Source organism: Alosa pseudoharengus, unplaced genomic scaffold (genome assembly GCF_046254945.1).
Source record: "Alosa pseudoharengus isolate Yale_2024_CS ecotype anadromous, Long Island Sound unplaced genomic scaffold, YU_APseudo_1.1 YU_APseudo_1.1_scf_14, whole genome shotgun sequence".
Lineage (NCBI taxonomy): Eukaryota > Metazoa > Chordata > Actinopteri > Clupeiformes > Clupeidae > Alosa > Alosa pseudoharengus.
The window spans coordinates 6,985,929-7,009,741 of NW_027468609.1; the positions used below are offsets into that span (position 1 = coordinate 6,985,929).

The window sequence follows — 23,813 nt, forward strand, 5'->3', positions numbered from 1 at the left end:
CCATCATCAGCCTACGAATAAATAATTCTGAGCGCTTATATATTGCGCGAATCAATGGAGCGTTCAACGCATCACTCACGCGCTTTGCTACCTTGGAGGCAGTGCGTCTAGATTTCTAGGCTAACGCTTTTCAACATTTTGTCTGTCTTTAACCCAACCCATAGATGTGTATATATCTATGAACCCAACCTAGGTCAGACAAACCACTGAATGCAGTGAACAAAATGGTGTTACGGATCTTAACGGGATGTATGTTAAACTGTTAAACTGTTAATCTTAAACTGGGGATAAATAATTAGCACGTTATCACGAGCAGGCGTTTTACCCTATCCGTAACAACGGCAAGTCTGCATAACTGTCGTGAACACAACAGCCCCTAACGTAAACGCCATTTTAAACCAACCAAATTCGAGGAAACACGTGCCGTAAAGTGTGACACAACAACACCTTGCCGGGTGGTAGCTGCCGTCAGAGAATGTCTAATAAGGGGCAGCAGCACACATCTTTCTGTCTGTGGTCCATGCAATGCAATTGTAAGATGATTGAACTTCGGCATTGTTTACAATAGAAGTCTCACTGTTGCCTTATCTCGTCCAGATTAAATCAGGTTTGTTAGATTTCTATAACTCTTTCCCCCCCAGAGAGACAGACACCCCTAAAGAGAACTGAGTCGAAAGGTCATCATATCAGGTAGGTGCGCTTGGCTCGTGCGTCGACAATGATGATTAAACTTTGGTTATGTATCTTTAATTTCACAGACATTCTTTGGGGTTTTTTTTGTTCAAGATCTAGATCTAGATTTTGTCAGCTGGTAAAATGGATCGCGCCCTCCTGGTTTTGTATGGAAGCCAGACTGGGACAGCCCAGGACACGGCGGAGCGAATAGGACGCCAAGCTCAGAGAAGGCGGATGAGAGTCCGAGTTGAGGCCCTTGACAGTTACAATGTGGTAAGTGGAACTCCACTGCATACAATGTATTATGTATAAAATCAAATGATACCACATTAGATAGTAAAGATGTTTGTTGAACGGGAAATCAGAAGCAGTCCAATGCCCGCAGTTTGATCCATTAGCGTGTTGTTAATCCCAAACAAGGACTGTATCCTTTCTGCTGTTGATGGTTATCTATTTGAACAGGCTGGCTTGATATCTGAATCTTTGGTGGTGTTTGTGTGTTCCACCACCGGTCAAGGTGATCCTCCAGACAACATGAAGGTATTGTCTCTTTATACCTCTCATGTACTTTAACTTTAATAATACCACTGTTTGTATTGGACATTACAGGACAGAGAAAGACTGTAATTTGTTTAATCACATCCTTTTCATTTCCATCTGATGCCATAAGGTTTCTTAAACATTTCCTTTGCTCAACAGAACTTCTGGCGGTTTCTCTTCAGGAAGTCTTTGCCTGCTGGATCTTTGTGTCGTCTAGACTGTGCAGTGTTGGGTCTTGGAGACTCCGCCTATCCCAAGTGAGCATGAAGTCTATATTTAAAGCCACACCAAAGAGTTTTTTGTACCCTAAAATAATGTTTCCAAAATCGTTTCAGTGGTTCATCAACTCGTAACAGGGTGAACGGCACTTCTGCAGTTGCTTCGCGACCTTCTATCGGCTATAACCGCACTATGCAAGTTTCCCAGGTCGGGTAGCGGACCTGTAGTTCGATGGAATGAGACATAAGAAACCACAAATTTTACTTGCTTCTGATGTCACAGTACATATACTTTCATAAAATCATGCAACATATTCTACCTTGTCTGTGGACATCGTTATTTCCAAAGCCGGTGCTGGATAAACAAATAGCTTGCATGCGACAGAGGAAAGTGCTTTGGTGTTGCTTTAAACTGTCCATCTTACTACTACTACAAGTTTTGTAATCATGTAGGCTTATTTTTCCATAGCAGTGACTATTTGATTTATTGTTATAGTGTTTGTTTGATGAGGTTGGACCTAAGTAAAGACTTCAGTGTTATTTCCATAGATAAAATCACATTTCTATCCTTTGCCAGGTTCAACTTTGTTGCCAAGAAACTCTCAAAGCGGCTTTTTCAACTTGGTGCCAATGCTCTGTTGCCAGTGGGACTAGCAGATGACCAGCATGACCTGGGGTGAGTCTCAGGAGAGGTCAAGCAAAAGACAGATGAGCTTCAGTGTAATGGGCCAGACAAAGAGTGTTATTTATTAGTTTAGCAGTTTAAAATCTATTAATATAAAATATATCTATTAATCTAAAATATTAATTTGAATGTGTGTACTTTGGATTTCTCAGCACCCTTCTTTAAACATAATTGTAACAATTGTAGCTAAGATTAAAAATGTTTTCTGTTTTGTAGGGCAGATGCAGTGATTGATCCTTGGCTCAAAGCATTCTGGGAAAAAGCACTGGCTCTGTATCCCCTCCCGGCAGGACAGAGCCTTATTAAAGATGAGGAACCGTAAGTGTCACTGCCTGTTTCAAGGGGAAAAGAGTGCCAATCCAACATAGTCATCTTAGCTCACCTGGGATGTTTTTTTCTTGTCTCATTTCTGTAGACTTCCACCACGCTATGCATTCCATTTTCTGGACAACATCATGAATGAGTCCAGCTGTCGTGTGAATGCACAGGAGGACTCTGGGCCTCCCTCCTCCACTCACCCCTTCTCAGCCAGGGTGGTGTTCAATCACAGGGTCACAAGTCCTTCCCACTTCCAGGACGTGCGGCACATTGAATTTGACATTAGCGGCTCAAACATTGAGTGAGTTGAACTTGTAGGCATGTGTTATGTTTAACCACTGCTGTGAATGTTCACCTGCAATGCATTTGTTTTTTTGCTGTATACATTGCTGGCATCTATTTTGGTTTGTGGTGCCATGGTGGAGATTTCTTAACGTAACTGAAAGTTATATAGGCTGCCTGTGGCCATACTGTCCTAATGGCTGCATGTCTGTTTCTACTAGGTTCACTGCTGGGGACGTGGTGATGATGCGACCCTGTAATGCCCAAGAGGATGTGGACGAGTTCTGCCAGCTGCTACGTCTGGACCCTCAGAGCCAGTTCACTCTGCAGCCCACAGACACTAGCACAGGTTAGATCATGGAGATGACAGGTGTAGGAAGATACTAAAGACTCCAGGAGTGCACCAGTTGCCCAATCAAAGATCTAACGTCAGTAGATATTTATCGGATCGCCCCCTATTACCACCAGCCCCATGTTTCCGTCCTCTTACGTGTATGTGTCACTTACTATTCATTTTAGTCAGGAGGAAAACTTGCAAAAACTAGTTGAACCCCTTTAAAAAAAATAGTATTTGAGGTTTTTGCATTTTTGGCATTCTTAGGGCATGTAGTCAACATTTCTGGATGATAACATCAAATTTAGGCGGTGGCAAATTTTTTATTGGCATATTTACAAAATGGTCGCCGCTGGAGACGCTGATATTTCAGGGTCTAATAGATCAATTTTGATGGTTTTGATATCAAACTATAGGTTTTCTGGGGTGGTTAGTTCATTTATGAGGTAACTGAAAAGGTCAGAGGTTAGCTTCATATTTTAATTGTCAGGGTGATGGTCAATTTGGGTCCAAAATCCAATAAAAAGCCATTATAGTAGAGGTCCTGGGTAAGATTTGTATGCACTTCATTTAGCGGAGAATATCTCAACTGTTATAGACTAATATGACCCCACTGAACAACATGGGATGTGTGCCAAAATCTCTACCCGGGACGAAAGTCCTGAAAATGACTTTTTTCCCCCTTTATAGATATCCCCATACATGTATAAGTATAAGTGGTAACACTTTATTTTAAGGTTCACATGTTAGCCACCAATACATACCTTATTAATACCTGTATTAGTGACTTGTAAGGCATGTGTTAGGCAACATTAACCATTTGTTAGATGTGTATTCACAAATTTCTTGTTCATGACGAATTAGGCCTTTATTATTGATATAATCTTAATAATGACCTTGTAAGCCTTGATCTCTACATACTAATTAGTAGTAAGTACCAAAATAGAATATGCATAACCTACTTGTATACTGTCTGAATAAATCCCAAATAGTAGGAGAACAGTTGTAGAATAAGCAAGTGTATGGCTCATTGCTGCATTTTACTGCCCAGGTTGCTGTGTGAAATAGCACTTAATAACTGGGAGATTGGCTCCCATTCTAACGTGGAAACTGTTTCCTTGGCAGCAAGCACATTATCATCAGTAATACCTCTGCAGTATGTACAGACACATACACTTGCTTATTCTACAACTGTTCTCCTACTATTTGGGATTTATTCAGACAGTATACAAGTAGGTTATGCATATTCTATTTTGGTACTTACTACTAATTAGTATGTAGAGATCAAGGCTTACAAGGACATTATTAAGATTATATCAATAATAAAGGCATAATTCATCATGAACAAGAAATTTGTGAATACACACCTAACAAATGGTTAATGTTGCCTAACACAAGTAACTAATACAGGTATTAATTATGTGGCTAACATGTGAACCTTAAAATAAAGTGTTACCGTATAAGTATATATACTTTTTTGATCCCATGAGGGAAATTTGGTCTCTGCATTTAACCCAATCGGTGAATTAGTGAAACACAAACAGCACACAGTGTACACACAGTGAGGTGAAGCACACACTAATCCCGGCGCAGTGAGCTGCCTGCTACAACGGCGGCGCTCGGGGAGCAGTGAGGGGTTAGGTGCCTTGTCTTATGCAAATCTTTCTTTTTTATTTTCCACCCTGAACATGGGCAAAATGCCCCATTGACATCAATATGTTTTATATAGAGTCACCACACTGCCACCTGTGGTTGTATAGAGTAACCTGTGGTAGCTCTATACAAAACATATTGATGTCAATGGTGCATTTTGCCCATGTTCAGGGTGGAAAGTGAAAAAGAAAGATTTGCATAAGACAAGTCAAATTGGTGTTTTTAAAAAGAAAAGATCATGGACAATAAAGAAAAAAATATTTTAAAAATCTTTGTATATTCCCACAAGGTGTTTAGGAGCTCTGAAAATGATAACCAAAATGATTTTTCAGACTTGTGAGGTCTGCTGTTCAGACCCTGAAGGGAATTATTTTCTGTTCATTGCTTTTTGTGAGAGTGTTTCTACTTATCTCAGTAAGGAAAATAAATCAAGAGCCTATTTTGAGTACAAAATGTCTTCTGAAGGCTTAAACAGAGCCCAGCCAAAAACTCTTTGAGGGACAGCTATGACCATGCAGGATTATCCAGACCAAACGTGACGATTTTGCTACATACTATTCCTATTTATGTACCAGCATGCAAAATTTGAGCCTCCTACATGGTTTAGTTCTTGCGCTGTGGGCTTGTGAACTTTGACAAAAAAAAGAGCCCGAACAAAATCGACACCCCCTCCCCCTGTAAAACTGGCTGTATCTTGGAAAGTATTGATCTTACATAAGAGTAATTTTACAGTGTGTCTCCTGGGTAACATAGGTACACCTGGTAATTTTTTCAGAATTTTTTGAGACCTAAGTGCGTGGGCCCTGGTTGAATTGACGTGGAATGACCCTACTGTATGTACAGATCCATGTTGCCTGTCTAAAAAAGCGTATTACTGTCACAGGTGCTACTAGTGAATGGAATCGTTTAATTTTAGGAACGGTTCATATAGATTTTTGCAACTGGTGATTTTTTACTTGCTAGGACCCCACTGAATACAAAACAACCTGTTTCCAATTTTCTTCTTCATTTTCAGTGCCAAAATTCAAGATGGCGGACAATATGCAGAAAAGGCTTAAAGTGGTCAACTTTTTGATAAATATACCCTAATAAGGTAGACAAGTGAGATACAGACTATTTTCAAAAGATGTATTGCGTCATTTGCCAAGAAATTTGGAGAAAAAAATGGAAAAAAAGAAAAATAAATCTTGTTTCATTATTGAAGAGTTCAACAAAACATTGTCATTGTCACTCAAGTATTTATCCTCACTGTCACTATCTTTTAATATTGGTGCACATCTCCTCAGAGCCTTCACACCTGCAAAGTTATGTGATGGTAAGTTGTTACTCTTGCAAGAACACCTTCTACTGCATTGGCTGGTAAGACAACAGCACTTCACAAGCTCCACAACAGCCTGGTGGAAGTTTTGACAGAACAGGAGCCCATTACCCATCAATAATTTGCCTCCATCATAGTGAGTCAAGAATCTTTTAAGTTGAGATATAGTCCTCTGTCATCTAAAATAAAATGGTAATTATCTAACATATGGTAATTTATCGGATTTTTACTCAAAATGACCTTGCTGCTGACCTTGAGAATGTAACTCTGACCTTGAAATGACCTTTATTTGACCTCTGACCTTTTCAGTTACCTCATAAATGAACTAACCACCCCAGAAAACCTATAGTTTGATATCAAAACCATCAAAATTGATCTAATAGACCCTAAAATATGATTTTTTTGGTTTTCAGCGTCTCCAGCGGCGGCCATATTGGAAATATGCCACTAAAAAATTTGCCACCGCCTAAATTTGATGTTATCATCAAGAAATGTTGACTACATGCCCTAAGGATGCCAAAAATGCAAAAACCTCAAATACTATTTTTTTTAAGGGGTTCAACTACATTTCCTCCTGACTATTTCTAAAACAAACCAAGAAGGCAGATTCCTAAAGAAACGCAAGCACCCACACCATAAGTGTATCTAAATTAGCTATGTACCAAAAATTAGATTTTACCGTGACTTGAAGAGCTATAAACAGTCTTGTAAGGCTGCATGTACAAATCCGCTTGGAGCTCCAGTGGAATTTTGAGGTAGCGACGAGAATTCTCAGTCAAATCATTCATGTGCCGTTGAAAGGGTGGAAGTAGGCGACCCACCAGGCCAGCACTAACCTCCAAACGCGGTAAACAAAATCGGATATTTCAAGCAGTAAAAGCCTCGGTAAGAACCAAACCAGATTTTGTTAAATCTACACACCTATGGCTACTGAAAAATGTAAGGTTTATTTATCAAATGTTATTTTGAAGTATTAAAAAACATCGTTGTTTTAGAATTTTCGGACGAAATGGTTTATAAATGGAGGTGTTACGACAGATGGTTGAGAAGGGTTGTGACTAAAGTCTGGTGACACACGACTGCGAGTGATATTCCAGGCGAGTGTTAATAAGACGTTCAAGCCGTCTTTCTCTCCCTAGCTGCAGTGCCCAGCCGACTCCCCCAGCCCTGCTCCGTAAGGCATCTGGTGGAGTGCTTCCTGGACATCGCCGCCGTGCCTCGCCGCTCCTTCTTCGAACTGCTCGCCACCTTCGCCACCAACGAGCTGGAGAGGGAGAAGCTGGCCGAGTTCAGCTCGGCGCAGGGACAGGACGAGCTGCACGCCTACTGCAACCGGCCTCGCCGCACAGCACTTGAGGTGAGGGCAAAGGTCAAAGGGGAAAGGTGACCTGTACTGGAAGTGGGTGGTATCTGAATCTGTAGTGCTAAGGCCCTTTTTTTTTCTACAGGTGTTGGCGGACTTTCCCCATACAACGGCAGAGCTGAAGGTTGACTACCTGCTCGATCTGTACCCTGAGATTCAGCCACGGTCCTTCTCCATAGCCTCATCACTACTGGTAAATCGCCGTACATTTTTGTCTTCATGCCCTTATACACATGAGACCCCCATCTGTAAGGATGTAAAAAAACTAGGTGACCTAATTGTAGGAACTATTCTCTCTAGGCCCATCCCAACAGAATCCAGATCCTGTTGGCAGTGGTGCGCTACAGAACCAGAATGCAGAAACCACGCAGGGGGCTGTGTTCTTCCTGGCTGGCCTCTCTAGACCCATCACAAGGTAGGACAGAAGTGGTCAGCAGGGCATGAAACGTGATAACCACAAGCTCTTATAGACCCTTTCATGGAATTTTCATTATCAGCATCATAGTTGGCCCCACAAGACTTCCTTTTTACCATTCCATATGTTATCTTAATGCAGAGGAAGTATATTTGGGGCCCAAATAGAATGTTCAAGCAATTTACCTTGTTGAAAGGGTCCATAGCACCTTGTACTTCCAACCCCTCCTTTGCAGAATGTTTTGATATATAAATTAGGTTTTATGTCTGTATGTGTAAGTTGGCCTTCTCTTCCATGGCTGTAACACATTGTAGGTGATGTGTACGTGCCGTTGTGGGTTAAGAAGGGAAGCCTGAAATTTCCGAGGGATCGTGACACTCCTGTGATCATGGTGGGCCCAGGAACTGGAGTGGCACCATTCAGATCAGCACTTCAGGAGAGGATCAGTCAGGGAAGGACAGGTGCGTTGCCCAGAGATACGATTTTGCATTGCACCAGGAGCATTTAGATTAATTAGATAAATTATTTTGATAGTAAAGGCATGTTTAGAAGATGTTGACAAAGCTTTGATTGATCTAAATTGTCCCTGAGGACTTTCACTGGCAACTGATTAAAAAATGAACATAATCAGTTTCCAGTGCTTTCAACATATCCAATAAAATGTAGACACAAGTAGTCATGCAAATGAAAATGAAAAGCAGATGGAGAGCTCATCCTATAGAGCTCATCCTATAGGATCGCCTTGGCCCACATTTACCTGACGTTTGTTGTTATGTGTTTCTTTCTGTCTGTGCTCATTCTGTGATATCAGCCAATGTGCTTTTCTTTGGTTGCCGCTCTGAGTCTAAGGACTTCTACTGCCGCTCTGAATGGGAGGAGATGGAGAAGGCTGGACAGCTCATCCTGTCTACAGCATTCTCCAGGGACCAGGTGAGCTGTCTATCTGTATACAGTAGATGTGGAGATTCCATAATGCACATCAAACGTTGTCCTGAGTCTTTGTAATATAAGCATGGATGTTCGACATTTTGTGGTATCTGATTTTTGTTTTTCAGGAAGATAAAATCTATGTACAGCACCGAGTAAGGGAGCAAGCAAAGCTCCTGTGGGACCTCATAGCTAACCAAAATGCATTTTTCTACATAGCAGGGTAAGTTTCCTCATCAAAACCAATTATATGTCTACTTCTCATTCTCTATTTTTGGACTGCGAGCAGGTGTTTAACTACTACTAACACTGTTTTTCCCTCTGTGCTTAGCAATGCCAAGCAGATGCCAACGGGAGTGTGTGATGCCTTGAAGGAGGCGTTTCAGACAGAGGGGGGCGTGTCTGACTCTGAGGCACAGGAAATGCTGGATGCCCTGGAGAAGTCTGGCCGCTTCCAGAGTGAAACGTGGTCCTAGGGGATCCTCCGGCACCCTCAGCACGCAAAGCCTTTTCCAAATGGGCAGGGTTTATTTTGTGAGAACTCCACTGATCAAGCTGTGACCCCCTTACAGAAACTATCATGAAGCCATTAGTCCTTAAAATATTCTCTGCCAAAACCACAGAGCCTTTTTTTGGAATAACAGAAATCTCAGCCACCAAACTTAACAGTTTAGTAGTGTAACCACACAACTCATCCCATGAATTCTTACATGTATTGTATATGGCCCTTAATGATGCATACTGAAATACTTGGTATATTGGCAAATTGAAGTTCAACAAACCAAACATATTATTAGCAAACATATTATTATTATCTATATTCCTTCCAGGCAGTCACAAGGACTTACATGTGCTGCTTAATTTGAGCCAATTGTAATATTCTGTAAATACTGGGAAATGATCATGCCTTTAAAGCCCAAAGGCATTTTATGAAGACTCTATACAGACTTAACCTTATTGTAACGGAGTCATCAACTGATTAGGATTATAATCTAATAAATGAACTGCTTTGGAAAACATACACTAGATTACATTATGCAACACTTTCACGTTCAGGTCAACAAACAGTATGTTTAGAGAAAACAAAAAAAACAACCTCAGTATTTCACTTTAAAGATGTATATTTAACATTCACACACTTTCAGAACACACACACAAACATCACAAAATATAAATATGTTACAGCATTTCATGTAATCTATCCTGTCCTTGCACAGACAAAAGTGTACTGACGCCAAATGTCACTGCATCTTCTTTCTCACTGAATAGCAAAAGACTGATTGGAAGAGTAACTTGCCTGTAGATTGATTGGATTATCTGTCTTTCTAAATAAAAATAGCTTTAAAAAGGAGGAGGCGTATGTGATGAGAAGCAGCAGCATGCCTGTATTCTCTCTCTGCTGGTCAGGTTAGTCCACGGCTGAGTGGACGTGCATCACCTCACATCTCACGACAGACCTCTGAAGTTATTTTTATAAAATAACTCAATACCTGAGTTTAATGTACCTCAAACAGTACATTCATTATTAAATATATCTGCAATTTCATAATCTTGGTAATAGTAACAATATTGTGTGTTTACATTAATAGAGCTCGTTAAAAGTTTAGTGCATACATTCAACAAAGACACTGGAGGAACACGCATACAAAAATTCATCTTCCAAAAACCAACACCTAGAAACGTACAGGACACAACCATCACCTGACATGCAGGCATGCATGGCACATTCTCAGTTTATATTGATGATGTTGTCGTCATCATCATCATCATCATCATCACCACCTGACTGGTTGGCCCTATCTCAGTGCTAGCGTCCACACCTGGTAGATCTCCTCAGGGAAGTTGAGTTGCTGTTCCTCGCACACGATGCCCAGGCCTGCCTGCTGGATAAGCCTCCGTAGCAGAGGTAGGTCACGGCACACACTGCTGTCCACCTCGTCGGGCACCACGCCATCGTACGCCACATTGTCCTTGATGACAATCAGCCCGCCAGGCCGCAGACCCCCCTGGCAGCGACGCAAGAACTCCACCAGGTGTTCGTCTGTAAGGTGACCTGTTAACGGGTGGCAAGGACAAGCTTATCTATGTTGCACATTTCATGCAAAGAGGTCCTCCAATGTGCTTTACATACATAGAAGCAAAACAGATTTAGTAAATAAAAGGTATTATTTCATTAAAAAATGAAAAGTGGCAGAATTGTTCAAGGTTTTCAGAGGAAAGGAAAGATATTTCACTGCAAAAAAATACTCTTGCATTTTAGTTGTACGTCTCTAGAAAGTTCTGTTAACATCTACGTCCAGACAGTAGCCTAGTAAAAAGTAGGAATGAATACAGTAGGGTCATTTTGTGTCAAACCAAATTAGGTTCTTGCTGCACCGTCTTAGATTTTGTTCAAACCTTGTCGATCATGAATGGGTCCCAAAACCCAAGGCCTGTAAAATATTCATGTTCAAATCCTATGTCTTCATAATGTTTTAGCCCAGGATATTATTTCAGATTCACAGACAAAATACATCATCTAAGAAGCCATGTTTTGGCATTCATATCTTGAAAAGTATTATTCAAAGCCAACCCAAACTTTGTACGATGGAAGACAAACATATTCATTGACTTCCTATAATTACACGCCTTTGTGTCTACAGAAATTGATTCCTGTAAAACCAACACATTCAACTTCTGATCATTAAGAAACTCCCCCGGGAGATGATTTTGGGTACTAAGCTCTGAGAGAAAGTGGAATAGAACATTATGTCCAATATTCCAATATATGGTTTAATGTTCTGCATTATGTCCAATATTCCAATATGTGGTTTAATGTTCTGCATTTCTCATTAGTGGGTCACTTTGATACTAAAAGTATGATTCTATGTTATGACTGTATGATATCTGTACTGTCCCTGTGTATATCTCTGTGTGACTGTGTTTAGAGATAAGCAGGAATATTATGACTTTGCAGTGTTTCACTGTTCTGCATGGCTGCGTCAGTAGCTATCTGCTCCGGATTGCCAGGCTGCCACTAATCAGGGTCTGATTCAGTGTAGTCCACGTGAGATGGGATGACCAACGCCATCTCCTGTCAGCCTGGAAGGATACTTAAACTCTAACTATTTCCTTGTCTAGTTAGAGCAGCTGATGGATCTTTAGGTGAAGTCATGCTGTCTCTCCCTTGATGTGCATCATTGTAAATAAACTCTGTTCCTGATTTTTCATACTATTGGTCTGACTGGGTCTCTATTAAATCTATGGTATCAAAATTACCATCAGTTTATGGAGGTTCTACCGAGATTGATAAGGATTATATTGATCTATTGAATTAAGGATTGTTCTTTTTACCAAACTTACTGTGTGTGATCCCTCAGCCCGCTGGAAAGACGCGCTCTCGGTAAGTAGTATGTTTTGTTCCTTTAAAGTGCTACAGTCCACGTTGGGTGGTACGCTGCAGCAACGCTGGTCGGTCAGCTGTAAAGCTATCAGGCCCTCTGGACAACAAGGTAGATTCAGTTGAGCAAGATTACTGTTGTATGGGTGGTACGCTGCAGCACCGCTGGTCGGTCAGCTGTAAGCTATCAGGCCCTTGACAGAATTGGGCATTTTGGCCCCGAAACAAGGAACAGATTGTGTGCGCACATGAAACCGATCTAAGTCAACGAATCTCCTGAGAGTTACAGATGTTTTGAGTACGGGTCTGGGCGAGAGATCACATTCACTGGGTTTGCTAAATTGGACAATCTGTCAAATTTTGAGACCAGTCACTTTACGGTAACCAATCAGGAACATGAGTCAGTTTTTGTCTCAACATGTATGTCAATGTATGTTTCTGACCTATGGGTTATGTGTAAGTGTGCTTTGCAATTTATTGTGCTTAGCAAAAGCTACTCTCTGATACTAACATGTCTGAGTGTCAACCTGTCTCTGCTTGAACTACTATTTGGCATAGTTTGTTCGGAGCTGCAAAGCTATTTGAATCTAAGAAAACATCCGCCTCATCTGCGTGGTTAAGGGAAAGTTAACTTACTTGGCAGCTTTGTCTGTCTGTGGCATCCACACATGGTCAGCAGCATTAGTTGGGCCAAACTAAGATAAAGGTGGGGACGCCTATTCAAAACATCCCAGTGCTGCTAACATTGTGTGTCAGCCAATCAAAAATACCACAAAATAATTAGGAGAAAGGATGTGTCTAAAACTATAGGCTACATGTTATGTGTTGCAACTAAAGACTGAGTTTGTTTTGTCTTTGTCTTCCCTCCTGTCAAGTCGACATGAGGCCTGAGTGAGAGTGTGTGCGTGTGTTGGTCAGCTGATAGCCATGAAGGTCACATATCTGTTACAGACTGTAACTGAGAATACACATAAAAAAGATGCATCTGACTGTAAATTGTTTTGAATTGTTTTTTTTTTTGCTTCCTTATATAGGCGACAACATTTTAGCTAAGGGAATAATCTTGCAGCCTTGCTGCAGATCATAAGGGGGAGTCTGATTACGAGTAGTCTGATAACATAGACAGCTAGCTCTTGCAGTGTATCAATTTATGATTAAAGTTAGCTTTTTCTTTCATGGAGGATGAGAGGTTGTTGATGTTGACTTCACTACACTGAACTAATATTGAACTAATAGGTTCATATGTTTATTAACAACACACCCTCTGCAGTTGTTATATTGGTATTATTTTCTCATCATTGACATGAAAAAGGTTTTACAACTGTTTTACAGCTATGCAAACCAGTGTCAAGATAATATGGTATGATGACATACATACTAGACCATATCGTTTACAATTATTTTGGATACAGCAATAAAATGCAATAAAATAAAACACACCTTTCATTTGTTTCAGACGTTTTTAGGCCTGCTTTAAACAATGTGGGAAAACGGTTCAGATAATTTATAGCGTTGCTGTATGATAAACAATTCTTGATATGAGGCACACAAGAAAAAAATAGTATCCATGAAGATCATGATCATGTGAATTTATATTTCATTGCTAATTACTAGTTTGGTGACAGACCATAGCAGTATTGCAATTAAAATCTTTTTAATAATGTAGCTGAAACTTAGGAAGCACTACTGGGGCCTTGGGCCCAGGTATGTATATCTATGTGTTTTGTTTCAGGGGCAATCAGTGATCAAAAGGGGGAGCCTTACAGACTCTACTTTTTTCTTTTTTCTTTTGTCTATTGTTTTTCCCCCACCTTTAAACTGTTTGGTTAATGTTTTTATCACTGGTACTCTGTGGTATGTAAACTTTTCTTCACACCCTGTGAGAAATCAAGACAGTCAGGGTCACTTTTATACATGTAACCATGTTGTTTCATTTGATTCATTTCCTTTATTGGGTTCTATTTGAGAATTGTTGAGACACATTTCTTTCAGTTAATTAGTAGGCTCATTCTGATTCAATCAGATTTGTGCTATTGTTTGGTGTCAAAGGCTTCAAGTCTTTTAAAAGGGGGACTATTGGAGTATTGGACTCAGAACTTATTATTTATTTATTTTACATGTGATTTATGTCCTGATGCTGGAAATCGGTTGATAATCTGAAAAGGTGGTACACCAATGGGATTATCCCAACCTGATATAGAAATTATATAAACGAGTTTCTGAATAGTTTGACCAAATATATTCTTTTTGATTTACTGTGCTTGTTATTGTACACCAATAGCTATTTTTCACAAGAAATTAGTTAAATCATGTTTTATAGTCATGTACCTGCTTATTTGGATCTGACTAACTTTAATGAAACAATTGTATAATCATTTATATTTTATATAGTGACATTATTTGATTAAATGTTCCAGCCATAAAGGCTGAAAAAGGGGGACTGAGAAAGTGGAATAGAACATTATGTCCAATATTCCAATATATGGTTTTAATGTTCTGCATTATGTCCAATATTCCAATATGTGGTTTAATGTTCTGCATTTCTCATTAGTGGGTCACTTTGATACTAAAAGTATGATTCTATGTAATGACTGTATGATATCTGTACTGTCCCTGTGTATATCTATGTGTGACTGTGTTTAGAGATAAGCAGGAATATTATGACTTTGCAGTGTTTCACTGTTCTGCATGGCTGCGTCAGTAGCTATCTGCTCCGGATTGCCAGGCTGCCACTAATCAGGGTCTGATTCAGTGTAGTCCACGTGAGATGGGATGACCATCTCCTGACCAACTCTAACTATTTCCTTGTCTAGTTAGAGCAGCTGATGGATCTTTAGGTGAAGTCATGCTGTCTCTCCCTTGATGCGCATCATTGTAAATAAACTGTTCCTGATTTTTCATACTATTGGTCTGACTGGGTCTCTATTAAATCTATGGTATCAAAATTACCATCAGCTCTCACCTATGACCCACTGGATCCAGATGACGTCGTAGCGGCCGGCCTGAGGCTGGAAGTCCTGGAGGCCACAGCAGAAGTAGTTGTCCACCTTCTTGCCCTCCTCTCCCAGGGAGGCTTTGGCTTTGTCCAGGAACTCCTGTGTGACGTCCACCAGGTCCACAGTGCGGAAGAGTGGCAACAGGAGTCGCTTGGTGATGCGGCCAATGCCAGCGCCACAGTCCAGGGCAACCCCAGCGTTTGTCTTGCCCGGCCCCTCCTGCAAGAACATGAGCGATGGGAAAGGAGGTACTAAACTGTAATAATGTCATCACAATGATACAATGTTACACACAAAAAAAATCAGTGCAATATATTATACAACATACATTTTCCATATGTGCCTAGGAGCTAAATATAACAGAATCCTAATGTCAAGGACCATGGATGTAAGCAATGATGTTACAATCACTCCTATCACTCTCACTTCCATCAGATAATTGCAACTGATGTACTGACTACACTATGACAGGGCACAATTAGTACCAGCACTCACTGGCCATTCAAACTAGCATTTCACAGGCCAATCACTTCACTTACCCCAAGGAACTTCTGCAGAAACTTCTTAGAGCCGTTTATGTCTATGTTTGAGATGCTGCCATAGCCCCCTAGCATACCATCCACCGTGGGAGGCACTTGTTTCCAGTAGCCCTCTGCCTTGGCGTAAAATGCACTCTCCTGCCCAATTACCTCATCCATTGTGTCTGAAAGCAGTAATAGACAGTTGCCGAGTTGCATTACAAGTAACTAGTACATTACAAGTGCGTACATTTGAAAATGTTAAGCACACACACACACTTTAACTTGAGGAGCGTAGTCATCTGCATAGCAACACAGTCAAAGAATTTTGGTATTCAGTCATGTGCTTATGTCTGACACTGATACCAAGAAAATACCTGGTTGAGAGCAGCACATGTTGTATGGTTCACACCTACCCTACAGTTCTCACAGAGCATGGCCGTTATATGCCGAAAACTATATATACCGACAACTATGAGGTGGCATGTAACATTAACCCTTTCAAATACGATGACGACTAGGTTAATGTATTTATGTCCGTGTGGTCACGCTTGGGTTGCCTTCCAAGTCCAAATGTGGAAATGCCTGGCGTGAGCTCAGCTGTCAACGCTGATCTTATGACAGCGGGTCAGCTGGGGGTACTGGAGTAGAAGATCTTCCCGAGGAGCCCTGCAAAAACTACCAATGAGGTTCCCGTGTCTAGACACGACACACTATGTATGCGAGTTGTAGAATGAATGGACTGACACGGCGGTCACTGTGTAGCACTTGACAAAACGATGTGACAGTCGGTTTGGGAGCTTAAATCGTTCAACATGTAACGTTATTGTTTGTCCAAACAAAGGAGTTAATTTATATCGATATGGCTACATTGCATGTTACATTGCGTTAATCAAATATACAGGTTCACGTTAGAAGGCGTTAACGTTATCGTAAACAGCTTTGTAAATGGTTGGCGTCACTGGCAAGACAGCTAGCTTTTGACAATGACTTTTTCGACAGGTGCCATGAGTAACATGGACATGACTGGACTATATTTAACTTCATGGCGTCAATCAAAACAATGATAGCAGGATAGCAACCAAGTAATGCAGCATGAAAGCTAATGCTAGCCCAAATGAACTGAAGTTGGGTATCCTAGCACTATAATAGGAGTGTAATATAACGCATCGATATGAAATTGTGTACAATGTCATCAACACAATGCCTGAAGTGAATATTACATGAAACCATCATAGGATTCTGACTCGATTAATTACAAACAGTAAGTTAGGGCCTTGATGAAAAGTTGCACGTGTTGATGAACAGCGTTGACATTGCCAGCATCTAAAGACTATGCATGGCCGCTACAGGCGGCGTGTTCTAGTTTGATGAAAAACTGACTACGGGTTTGACGTAGATGTGATATTATAAGGAGAATCATAAACTTACCAGGTGCGTCTCTGCATAACTCGTACGACTGATTCTTCAAAACTCGGAAATAACAGAACTCCTCTGCGAGGAACACCGCCGAGTTTTTTTCACGTCATTTCCTTATTTGGCGTATGCATGTTTCTTATTGGTCACTGTGGCGAGCAGCATTTTTCAGGGAAATTTCGCCATCATGTGGTAGGAATTAGGTGTCGCCACCTAATTGATTACTTCTTTTTGGAATCATTGAATAAAATGAATTTATGCTCCCCTTTCGATTGTTGTATGCCATATACTTAAGTTCTAATATATATGGCAAGATATGGGCCAGGGTATTGATCCATCAAGTCCTAAATGGTTTTTAATTATTTCCCTTGTACATCTAACCCACATTTGTTTTTATTTATATTTGATTCATATTCTATAGCCTATGCATTAATTATTGTTCATTCACAGTGCAAGCTAGCCTATAGCCGTTTTTCTTCCCAATGCACACACCCTACGACAGATATTGCACTTTGCCACATGCCCATTCAGATATTGCACACTGCCCTACATCAAATAAGAGTTTGAGCACGCACACACACACACACTCACATACACAAACACCCACACTCACACACACACAAACATACCTATATAAACTCTCAGACACATCCACTCATACCACACTTCATCTCTTACTGTTCAGTAACTTGATTAGTGGGACCACAGAGAATTTGAATCTATTTGTCTCACAGTTTAGTGTCTGCTAGCTTCCCATTAGCGAGTGCTAGTACTCTCTGCAGAGGATGGGATTTGTGTCATCAATAATTTTAATGCCTTGCTTTCTCACAGTCTCCTCAAAGATCACCTGGAGTGGAGAATTTGACACCATTACTTGCACGCCTTTTTGATCAAAGTGTGCAGTTATGGTTTAAGTTCAACACACACATTTCCAAACCAAATTACGATGCCATACTGGATTCAATGGATTGAATTGGTGGATTCAATTACGGCCCTACAGAAAACCAACACAATGTCCTATCCACACAATGGACCCTAAGCCTACTTAAAAAGTGTAGTCATTGATGACTAAATCCTGTTAAAACCTGTTATGAGGCAGTGTACCGCCCATGTCACCCCCCCCCCCCCCACACACACACACACACACACACACACACACACACACCTCCCCCCAACATTCTAAATAAATTGCACCATATTGCTATGTAGCATAGTAATATTATACACCATTTGAAAGCTTGGACTCGTGGGAATCCATACATGACAACATTTTTCATGTACAATCTGTATAGTGTTTTACATTGTCAAATTAATCTTCCTATGTCTCAATTAAATTTTATCAAAAATGCCCTCCTCCCCCTTCGCCTGTGGTGCTTCCCTACATTCTAGCTGCAGTGTATACTCCTTAGCAATAAGTAGATGCAGCATATTGGGTCTTGAAATGTCCACAAGAATCCATAGAAATAGAATATTCATGTTGTTTATCCAAAATAAGTTGTGCAGATGTATAGTCCATCTTATACACACCCATTGAATCAACAGAAAAAAGGCAGAAGTAGAGACCTTTATGTAATCATTCTATATCAGAACCCCTGACATACAATCAAAATAACACTAATACATCTTCAGAGTGTTATCTTTTATTTGAGACCATGATTATACTTCTACACAAAGGTGTTCAAATATGCTAAGCCTTTTATTGTCAGTATGCCTTTTGGGTAACCAAAAGTCCTATGGGGAGTCTCCATAGGGCATTTTGCAAAAAGCATGAGCACACCTTTACAAATAATTGTGTAAACTATTATTTTTTTATTCTATATTGATTTACTTTTACACACAGCTTCACAAGACCTGGTCCTAGGACTCAGTTTTGTTTCTCTCAAGTGACTTAGAGGGCTGAAATGTGGTCAGTTCAAAGATGTTTGTAACCCAGCAGAAAGAAAATATCCTCTGTAACTCTGTGCCAGTACATCACACATTAATTCTGATTGTTTCCTAAGACACTACAGGGTCTGAGCTTTCTAAAGAGGTCAAGCATTTAATGGTAGGCCAAAATAGGTGGGAACAGAGCCCTCTAAAGTAGACACAGTGCCATTTCGAGAGGGAAAGCCTAGACATGGCCTGCACCACATCAAGTTAATAACAACGGGGCTATGATCACCAATTGATCTGGGATCAAAAACAATTCCCTTTGTTTTTATTTACATTTAGAGCTAGATGGTTCCTCTCACACCACTGCACCACCCGTTCTATCTCTGACTGATGCATGCTAGTGTCAGAGTCCCTGTCAATAAGCTCAGTATGGCTGTGTCATCAGAAAACCTTAATAATGTATTTGTTTGTATAATGATTCCTGTGTAGTAGTGTAGTAGCAGTGTAGTAGGCTATTGGTTGTCCACCTCAACCCCATTTGCTTTTATTTACATTTATTTACTCCACATCAACACATGAATTCATTCTATATGCAAACTATGAACTATGTTTCAGTCCACAGTGTCTCTGTCCTTTGTTATCCTTGAACATTCCCTGTCATCTCAACAACATGGACCCGATAACCCCTTCTCCTAAAACATGAACTCTCCTGCACCTCTCTCTGTGTAGCCTACATGCTCCGGTCCTCAGCCCTGTCTCCATCTCCTCCTCCTGGTTGTGTCCTCGTCACCAGTCTGCCGGAGCTTAGTGATGACTCAGAGCACGGGCGGTCTGTGCCAGACAGCCTGAAGTCAGTCGATATCTAATCTGATCTTCACCACCACAAACACCACCATCCCCCATACGCAGCCCCCATTCCCATCCCTATCCCCCCTCCCTCTCTCTCTCTCTCGCTCTCGCTCTCTCTCTCGTACTCCTGACACCTTCCTCGCTCATTAGAATTACAAAACAGCTGGAGAAATGGAGTGGAAATCAACACTTTCTGAATACCCCTTACTCAGCAACATCAGTGGGTCTCCACTCCACTCCCTGTCTGCTGTCATCCTCTCTTCCTTGCACTCTCTCTCTCTCTCTCTCTCTCTATCCATTTATTTCTTCTTTCTCTGTTTAAGTTAGCATCTTTTTATTCTGTTAGAGAGACACTAAAGATGTTGCCCTTCACACCCGTAGATTGTCTTTGTTCTGCTTTTCCTTTGTCAATGGCACCCTGCTTTCACTACATGACGGATATGTTAATAGATGCGTGATCTGAGCTCTCACTAAATAATCTGATGCAGACTGGTGATTATGACACAATATGTCTAGAGGGTACCCCGGAGTCTTGCGAATAGTACACACATATAATGTGATAGGAACTGACTCCCTCCTGAATAATTTGGCATTATACTCTTATATTTTTCGTGTTTATGTCCATGCTGATTTTGCAAGTGACCACTATCTGGAGGAGTACATGCAACAGTTTGATATTCGCAGAAATTAAAATGTTTCCATATCAACTGCACTGGGACATCACCAAGTCACTTTCATTATAGACCCTTTCAAGAGAGTTCCATTATCAGCATCATAGTTGGCCCCACAAGGCTTCCGTTTTAACATTCCATATGTTATCTTAATGCAGAGGAAGTAGATTGGGAACCAAATAGAACGTTCAAGCATTGTTTTGTTTTTATTGTTGAAAGGCCCTTTCAACAATAAAACCAAAAACAATGTTTGAACGTTCTATTTAAGATAAAATATGGAATGTTAAAAACGGAAGCCTTGTGGGGCCAACTATGATGCTGATAATGGAACTCTCTTGAAAGGGTCTATAATATCTAAATACTCCTCCACCACCCCACACACAAGTTCCAGGCCCCGTCCGGTTCTGCTCTCTTTCTCCCGAGTCCTTTGCAGCAGGGTCATCTGTTGTGGTCCAGGAGCTGGCCAATGGCTGAGCGTAGTGGTGGAGACACAGACAACACTTGGGGGTTGCAGGAGTGGAGGTCAGAGACAGTCACTCATCATCCTAATCATATCAGGACCTTCGTCTTCCCTACACCAGGCACAAGGTCAGGCTTCACCAAGGCAATCCATCTACATAACGTTCCCCTCAAACAGACACTCAGCAGGCAAAAATCCATCTGCATGCCCCACAATGTGAGGAACTGACAAAGGAACTATGCTACATAGCCAAAACCTAAACCAGTCATATACATATGATTTACCACTACAAGAAACGCACTGCAAATTTAGCTGACGGAAATTTAGATGCTAATTCAAGTGGGCTTGGTGCCTGCTGTCAAATATGAAATATTTTGATTTAATCTTTCATGCTACTGTTTGGATGTAGTCATTGTTCACATGTTGACATGTATGCCAGCAAATGCGATACCAATTCAAGTTCATGAAGAAGGAAACATGAAATTTATTGAGGAATTCACCCTTTGGAACCGACCGCTACTCATTTGATTCTATTAAAAGCATAGACATATCATTTGTACACTCGAGAGATATTTCTATTTCAAAAATTGTAAGAAAGTTACCATAAACTTCATTTTGAAAGCTTCTGCTTTAGGTGTAGAGATGGTGTAGTAAAATAAGTGCTCCCAAATTAATGCTCCTAAGGCTTTCATCACAAAATGAAAAATTGTGCCGGGCCCTCCAAACAGCTTCTGTTAATTGTTTATCCTCATCATAATATTTTTCTTGCTGTGACCAAATGAAAGGTTTTATGGCCAAGGTCACTTAACTTTGTTGTTTATTAAATCAGGACATTGACAGACATATTCTTCGGTGGTGTTTGTTTTGTAGGCACATGTGAGCATTGTTCATAAATCATTCTTACTGGTACGTATTTGATGCCTGCAAGCTCTGGGATACAAGTCCTTGTGCCATGAGACAAAGTTGTCATTTCTGTGGTATCAGTGAAAAGTTACCAAGTCTTAAATAAAGCACTGGCAGACCTAATGTGAGATAGGGCATAAAGATATCCCTGACCAGTAGGTGGACACCCAATGGTTATTTTTCCCAACTTGGCCACAAGATGGCAATGTGGTGTTTCCATGAAATGATGCAGATGGTTGTGTAACAACTATTTCTGATTGAAGTAACTTAAGATTTTTTGTTACATATACTGTATTTTCTTAAATTAGTGTGTGTGCGCCCGCCTTGCACTGCAGGCCATCAACAGCGGCAAAGTTTGTGGCACTTTTGATACAAAATAAAATCACTGGTAAATAATAAACAGTCTGCTTAAGACCACCGGGAGCATTGGAACGACTTTAGAAAGCAGCATATCTGTCTTCGGGGGGGTCTTAACACATTCATTTTGATGAGAAGCCTACATTGTAAACTCGACAGTTAAATCCATGGGCACATGTAGCATTGTCTCAAGGGTAGCCCTACAAAGCAAAGATGCCACTACCCCTGCGTTAGTTTATAAACTAAACCATCACACATGGAGTAGCAGCAATCATAATGTTTAGGTGCTATGAGGATGTCATAGTGAACAATGTCATAATGAAAATGAATACTTTGAAAGCCAAATTAACCTATCAAGAAAAAGGTTTACCCACAAATGCCTTGTTTCCAGTTTAGAGGTCAGACCATTAACAGATCATAAACATGTTTTTCATTAATTGCACTTCTTTCTAAATGGATTGGTCATTCACCAAACAATTGAATTTGGTTAATGTACTGCTCAACATTATTTTGTCAGTCTATTCTACTGCAATATTATTGAACTGCAATGTTCTTGAACAGGCTTGATAATAAAAAAGACGTTCTCATTATATGTTTGCATCAGGTCTGTATTCCCTTAAGACACAGCAAACGCTGTGTGGTGTCTGTCTGTCTATTTGTGTTTGTGTTGTTAATGGCATGGAAGGACCTTGATGAGGTCACAGACATAAACATGTCACCTGAATGAACAAACAAACAAATAGGCCACCAAAAAGGCCAAGCATCTATGTTGTAGTATCTCAGTTAGAACACCTCAAATCCCCACAAAACATCTGCTACATCATGTTAGATTTAATTCTATTCATAATTTAACATCTCCTGCCCACATCACTGTTCTCAGGTCAGGCTTTGGTTGTCTCGTACTCTGACCTTTTTTCCTGTGAACGTGAGCCACTACCTTTACCCAGGACCAGTGCTCAAGGCTCCAACAGTGGAACGAAGGATGGAGAAAAAAAAGGAAGACTTTGATCTGGGGGGGGGGGGGGTCAAAATTTCTGACACGCATCCACAAGGAGAAAAGCTCCCTTTTGATGTTGAACATTACAATCATATTACATCATTGAGAGGGAGAGGAAAGGCACCTGGCCTACACCCATTGGTAGTGAGAGCTCTGTAGAAATGTAGGGCGAGAGCTCAAGACCTGGATCTGGGTCAGTTCTTCCTCTCCTGTGTAGGAGATGTGACTGGCCCCAAACAGACAGAAGAAAGACCCTCCTGTTCACTTGCGAGGCGTTCTGTTTACCATAGTTACCATAGGCCATAGCGTCAGTGTTTGTTTCCAGCACCAATCAAAGCTCATAGAGAACTAAAGTTGCTGTTTCTACCCTTGTGTATATCAGTGTGTGTGTGTGTGTGTGTGTGTGTGTGTGTGTGTGTGTGTGTGTGTGTGTGTGTGTGTATGTGCATGTCTGTAGTGCATCATGTTTCTGTGGAAGTATTACAATGTCAATATGTGTTTTCATACACATGCGTGAGTTATGCCACTCAAAATAATGAAGAGTTTGTAAACATGTGTGGGAGTTATAATAGTATTTTTGCAACTGTGGCATTTTTGTCAGAGCTGTGAGATTTGTTATTATAGGTTTTACAATAATGTATATGATATGAGCATATGTATTTGAGGG

The 23,813-nt window shown here is 40.7% G+C and overlaps 2 protein-coding genes across 3 annotated transcripts; one reads left to right on the top strand and one right to left on the bottom strand.

The window, feature by feature from the left end:
- The first annotated feature begins 439 nt into the window (after positions 1-439).
- ndor1 (NADPH dependent diflavin oxidoreductase 1) lies at positions 440-10,079 on the top strand. Of its 2 annotated transcripts, XM_076283637.1 has the most exons (16): positions 440-533; positions 642-690; positions 787-948; positions 1,138-1,215; positions 1,375-1,472; positions 2,011-2,109; positions 2,335-2,436; positions 2,534-2,737; positions 2,940-3,067; positions 7,163-7,380; positions 7,472-7,579; positions 7,687-7,801; positions 8,116-8,262; positions 8,613-8,731; positions 8,857-8,951; positions 9,060-10,079. In XM_076283637.1, exons 3-16 carry the CDS (start codon positions 817-819, stop codon positions 9,202-9,204), a joined length of 1,788 nt encoding a protein of 595 aa, XP_076139752.1. In that variant the 5' UTR covers positions 440-533; positions 642-690; positions 787-816; the 3' UTR covers positions 9,205-10,079. The 2 variants fall into 2 exon arrangements, with proteins under 2 accessions (XP_076139752.1, XP_076139751.1); XM_076283636.1 differs by having other exon boundaries at positions 440-690.
- A 117-nt stretch (positions 10,080-10,196) lies between these two features.
- ntmt1 (N-terminal Xaa-Pro-Lys N-methyltransferase 1) lies at positions 10,197-17,137 on the bottom strand. The gene is made up of 4 exons (XM_076283638.1): positions 17,053-17,137; positions 15,643-15,806; positions 15,070-15,322; positions 10,197-10,781 (listed from the first exon to the last, which is right to left on the bottom strand). The coding sequence occupies exons 2-4, from the start codon at positions 15,799-15,801 to the stop codon at positions 10,525-10,527; spliced, it is 669 nt and encodes a 222-aa protein (XP_076139753.1). The 5' UTR covers positions 15,802-15,806; positions 17,053-17,137; the 3' UTR covers positions 10,197-10,524.
- Positions 17,138-23,813: the final 6,676 nt, after the last annotated feature.